Source organism: Grammomys surdaster, unplaced genomic scaffold (genome assembly GCF_004785775.1).
Source record: "Grammomys surdaster isolate TR1022 unplaced genomic scaffold, NIH_TR_1.0 129, whole genome shotgun sequence".
In the NCBI taxonomy this organism is placed as follows: Eukaryota; Metazoa; Chordata; class Mammalia; order Rodentia; family Muridae; genus Grammomys; species Grammomys surdaster.
The window spans coordinates 37820-43331 of record NW_021604587.1 but is presented as its reverse complement, the minus strand read 5'-3'; the positions used below and the strand labels follow the sequence as shown (position 1 = coordinate 43331).

At 39.0% G+C, this 5512-nt stretch overlaps 1 protein-coding gene across 1 annotated transcript; it reads right to left on the bottom strand.

Annotated features, from left to right (window-relative positions):
* Positions 1 to 690: 690 nt before the first annotated feature.
* On the bottom strand, positions 691 to 3384 carry LOC114609820 (cystatin-S-like). Its single transcript, XM_028754208.1, has 3 exons — positions 3157 to 3384; positions 1794 to 1907; positions 691 to 774 (listed from the first exon to the last, which is right to left on the bottom strand). Exons 1-3 carry the CDS (start codon positions 3382 to 3384, stop codon positions 691 to 693), a joined length of 426 nt encoding a protein of 141 aa, XP_028610041.1.
* Between the last annotated feature and the right edge of the window lie 2128 nt (positions 3385 to 5512).

Genomic DNA, 5512 nt, shown 5'->3' with positions numbered 1-5512 from the left:
GCCTGGACTTTTGAAGGCCCGATGACATCCAAATCAACTCCAGTTTAATTCCCAATTTCAGGCTGCATTTACTGCCACTCAATCATTGCTCTGGTGCTTTCTACAGACCAACAACCACTGAATGGCACCAGGGGAAATGTAGTCAAGCACATACTGCTGCGTATGTCACCTTCCCAGGGCCATGTCCATGGGCTGGAGCAAAGCAATTCCACAACCCTACATGAAGCCTTTAGCACTGCCCCCTTATACTCTGTGTCTCTGCTAGGGGCCACTGTGTCAGCAGAATTGATTTTCACTCCCTTCACATTCCTTATCATCTCATTATTCTGGAAAATAACAGTGTCATAAGCCCTTGACTTGATATGCACATATGGATGTGAGCCCTAATTAGGCTCTTTCCCATCCCACAAAGTTAGATACACTGAGACTGGAGTCACACCAAATGAGCTTTTAAACATTTTTATTGAGCAAGGTATTAGCAAGCATATGTGGGCAATGTACTGTAGCATTTGCAGAGGAAGGGGAAAGGGGCAGCTGCTTGGGTGTAATTGTATATGCTTAGCAGTCAAAGTCACTGCTGATTTTGGTGCTGATCATCTGCAAGGCATCCATCAAGGCAAGGTCATCTATTGGAGTGATGAGGCAGTGCCAAAGAGGTCTGCATCTTGCACAGTGCCACTTGCTACAAATTTATATACTGTGACAGCTGGAGTTTATCAGGTCCATATAATTCTCCCAGGGGACAGAAAGGACCTCAAAAGAACAGAATTCACTCTATAAAAGTGAAAAAAAGAAGGTTTATCAGTGCTGGATAATTCTTAGAGGAAATCTGAAACCAGAACTGTTTGAGGGTATTAGGTTGGTGAATGTGAAAACAAACCTGTGCCAACTCTAACAACACTCAGCCTGATTTAGCATTGTCTGATGATCTACAAGGTAGTGATGTCCACCTGTCATATGACTACCATTTATCTTTTAGAATTACAGAGTTTTTCACCTCTTTCTCAAGACATCCCTTTAAGGAACACCATATGATTCATTCTAAGATCTCAGAATTCAGGACCAGTGCATGCATTCAGTACACAGGACCCTCTCACTTCCACATAGAAGACTTTCAGGGGCACGGGACACATAAATGCCTGAAAGCTTCATAATAGGGAAAGTGGCATGAATAGGAACTGCCACTGTATACAAATTTGCTGTATCTCTACTGTACCACTATCAAGAAATAGGCTGGCATTGAGTGCAAAAGGCAGCACTGCAGGGCTCATTTCCTGTCAGGGTGGTTTGGACAGAAGCTCTTCTTGGAGGTGTAAATGTATTTTCCCAACAGTGAAACCTGTTGCTCCCCCCTCCAGGTCAATCAAGCAACACCCCTGTGATCTCAGAGTACATAATTCATATTTTAAGCTACTCAGCAATTCAAATTAATTATGTGTACAGACACTCTGTTCCACAAGTGCTACATGTACTATCAATACTTCATGGATGTATCCTTAACTAAGTACACTACACCTACACACACACACACACACACACACACACACACACACACTTCTGTAAAAACCCATATGTCACTTATGTACATTTTCACTTTTGCCCAAGGAAAGCTCAGACACACTTTGATCTACTTATATACACACACACACACGCGCACACACGCAAACTTTCTTCCATGTTTGTAAATTTTGCATGTGTGTATGAATATGGTCCAAAATGTACTTTCATAAACTTACAAGCTTGTACATCCCTCTACTTGAAGAAAATGTCTCTGGCATGTGTTATATTCATACCTCTTGCTGATCAGGCTGTTCATTTAAGGGACAGTGGGTTGAGTCAGCTTCAGTCTTCAAACATGTTGTTTTGCCTAGGATCACTTCAAAATAATATATCTGTCCAGCAACGACCTAAGGAGAAGTTAAAGATTCATGTTTAGCAGTAAACTGAACTTCACACGAGCTCTTGTACATTCTAGTGAAACAGGACACAGAAAGAACAATGTTTCTAATACTTTGGAAAAGTATGTAGCTTTGAGGAGTCTGCTGGCATGGAGGCAATATATAGTTTGTATCAGTAACGCAAAGCTGCCCAGAGGACCATTGATGTCTGGACGCTCAAGCAGAGGGACTAACTTGAGGCTGAAGCCACAAATGAATAAGAAGTAGTTCTCTTCCAGTATAGTGATGTGTAATAACTCACTATTAAAATGCTTGAGAGAGGAGAAAATCCATTTTTTTCGTTTATTCAGACTCATCTCTACATGGACATTATAACATTGGATGCTTCAAGAATGTTTCAGTACAGAAGAATACACCCTTATACTTTCTTCACTTTAACTGCAACTGTCAATAGGAATATCTTTTGAGTTTGAAACTCTCAACTATGTCTTCCATTTTTAATTAAGTATTTTTAGCTATTTTTTTCTACAAGGAATCTTAGACTCATCCTGATAGAACCCTAGAGAAGCCAAACATGAGAGCAGACAAAATGTGAAGAACCTTTTGAACTCAGAAGTGAATCTTTTGGATCTTTTGCACTAAACTTCATATCAACAAAATGAGATTCATCCACTCAATTCAGTCTACAATGGTCTATTATTCTCTAATAATTTGCACATCTCACATAATATACCTGAATGAAGATGATTAAGTAGGGGTTTCTTTTTGTATAAGGGTCAGGGTTTCATAGGTCCTATTCCATTATGCAATGAAAAATCTAGAGAACCAAGAAATTAACATTATGTTGACAGAAAACTGAGAACAGGACATAGAAGAAAGATTAAAAAAAACACATGACAAGGGTCTCAATGACATTTTCTGATGAAGAGCCTCTGTTCTGGTGTGGCTGGGAAGTTTGGAAAGTTCCAGACAGACATGCACAAACAGCATACTCTAAAATTTCAAAGGAGTGAAACAGACATTATTTTAGTTTGAGTAAGCTCATTTACAAGTACTTCCAGAGGACAGAAAATATCTGACAAAAAGACATAAGAAAGGGAAGAATACATCAATTCTGTAATACAACCTAAAATCACTAGTTAAAAAGCAGACTGAATCAGGATCAGAGAGAAGGGTGGAGGGAATGGTAGATAGATTAAGGAGATATGTGTGTCCCTCTATAAAATAAGTCAGGTTCCCTCTATAAAGGGTCACATACCTGTGTTTTAACACTCTTCACTTCCACCACTTGACTCAGGTACATGTCACTGTTTTTTTCATTGTACTGGCTGACAGCAAATTCCAGTGCTTCTTTGGCTCCATCCTCCTCCATACTAGAGTCCTGTATGCCACCTGGAATGTTTCCTACCACAGGGTAATAGCTGAAGTTCAGAACTAATATTAGGGTTGATAGAAGAAATATTTGGGAATGAAGTAGGTAGGCCATGGTCTTCTTAGAATTGGATTTGGATCCAAGGCTAGAAGTGGAACTGCAGTGAGCCTGGATCAGGCAGTGAGTACAGCCTGTAAATGAATTAGCCTTTTATCCTGTACTCTTAGTTTACAGTGGCTTCTTGCCAGCACCACATGTTATTTCAACCTTAGCCTTCTTTGTCTATTTCTGCCCTTGATATTTCCTCTCTTTACATTGCTCCTACAGGATACAAGATATTCATAGTCTCCTGTTTCTTTCTGGGCCGCATCTTCCCATCCTCAAATTCACATCTCTCTGTATCTCCCCTAGATCTAATTCTCCCACAGTTACAGGCTATCTCTTCAACTCAGCTTTCTACATAAATCTTATTCTTCATTTTTTGAACTATCCTTGTTTGGTCTCCTTGCTTAACAGAAAATATCACTGTCTTCTGTCCTTCAAATTCCTACAACATCCAAGTTGAACTCTTAGTGTTTCAGAAACTCTGTATTTGGGATCCTAAAAGAATAGTATCATACAAGGTCAAGATATAAAATTCCTCACAGAAGGGTGGTATTTCAGGGCATCTAGGACCATTCAGAGGCAAAACTGCTAAAACAACCTTTAACTTAGACAATGGAAGTTTGATTTCTTTCCACAACCAATTAACACCAGTCATTACATTCAGTACAGGAAGCTCCTTGAAGGTTGTTTCCTGGTTTCAACTTTAATTTGTTCAGAATGCCAAATACTCAGGATAGAACAGGAAATGACCATCTCTCCTATGACTTGTGTCTGTTTGACTTGAAAGGAATTAGATATGGGAAAAAAGCACAGGGCTGGAGTGATATTCTAGTCTTTATTTTTGCCACACGTTCATTATTTTGAGTCAAGTGATTGACATTCAGGCTGATCCATTTCCTAGATATTGTGAATATAACAGCTATGAGTGTTGAAGAGCATGTAACTCTCCTGTCATATAGAATACGTGTGTCATGTTATAATATGCATACATATTTTTTCTTGTTAAAAATTTAAGTTCTGATATTTTCAAGTAGATGTAAAATTTTATGAGTGTTATGTGTATGTGTGTATGTATGTATTATATATAGTTATGTGTAGATTAGGACAAGTTACTGAGGAGGTCAGAGGCATTGTTTGCACTAAGCTAGTATTATAGAAGATTGACAGTGACTTGACTTTCTTTATTACTCTGAAATTCACACAAGTCTCATGGAAGAGCATGATGTTCCTTTGACAGTGACAAGCCCAGTATCCATAATAGACTGAGGTAGACAGCAATAGGTCGAGTTGAAATTTGCTGGGGTATAATTTTTATGGATGAGGCACACGTTGTTTAATGCTTAGCAATTTTTCCTCTTCCTTTCAACCTTTGTTATTCAATGGAAGGCAAAAAGCTGTAGACTTCTGGTATTAGCTCCTGCTGTTAGCAGCAGAGGTATAAGAAAAAAAATGGGTAGATATTTACTCTTATACCTCTCTGACTCAAGGATTCCTTGCTGGCCAGATAATCAGCTCAGAATTCATTCATTCTTCATGAACCTTAGAGAAAAGAAAGCAAGAAAGAAAGAGTGGGAGAAAGAAAGAAAGAAAGAAAGGAAGAAATAAGGGAAGGAAAGGGGAAAGGAAGGAAAAGAAAGAGAGAAAGAATCAGTCACAAAGGAAAAACACTCACTCACTGTCAACCAAATGTAGAAATGAAGCTCCAACAAAACTTTCTATTTTTTCTTTTAATTTTTAATTAGGTATTTTGTTTATTTAAATTTCAAATGTTGTCCCTCTTCCTGGTTTCCCCACTGTAAACCCAGCATCCCCCCTCCCTTTTCTTCCTTTGAGGGTTCTCCTCCACAGACTCACCCAATCCTGCCTTACCACTCTCTAGCATCCTCCTATATGTTGCATCAGTCATCCACAGGACCAAGGACCTCCCATTCTAATGATGGCAGATAAGGCAATTCTCTGCTAATATGTAGCTGGAACCATAGATCACTGTATGTATATTCTTTGGTTGATGCTTTAGTCACTGAGATTTCTGGGGGCAAGGGGTAAGATAGCATATAATGTTGTTGTTCTTATGACATTGTAATCTGCTGCTCCTTCAGTCTTTCACCTTAATATTACTTTGAGGATCCTGGGCTCA

What these genes read in the sequence shown, in the direction of transcription:
- LOC114609820 (XM_028754208.1), bottom strand. Translation starts at nt 3,384, where the DNA reads ATGGCCTACCTACTTCATTCCCAAATATTTCTTCTATCAACCCTAATA. An exon ending in TGAAGAGTGTTAAAACACAG is followed by an intron (nt 1,908 to 3,156) that starts GTATGTGACCCT and finishes ACTTCTCCTTAG; the next exon opens with GTCGTTGCTGGACAGATATA. An exon ending in AACAGCCTGATCAGCAAGAG is followed by an intron (nt 775 to 1,793) that starts GTATGAATATAA and finishes TCACTTTTATAG; the next exon opens with AGTGAATTCTGTTCTTTTGA.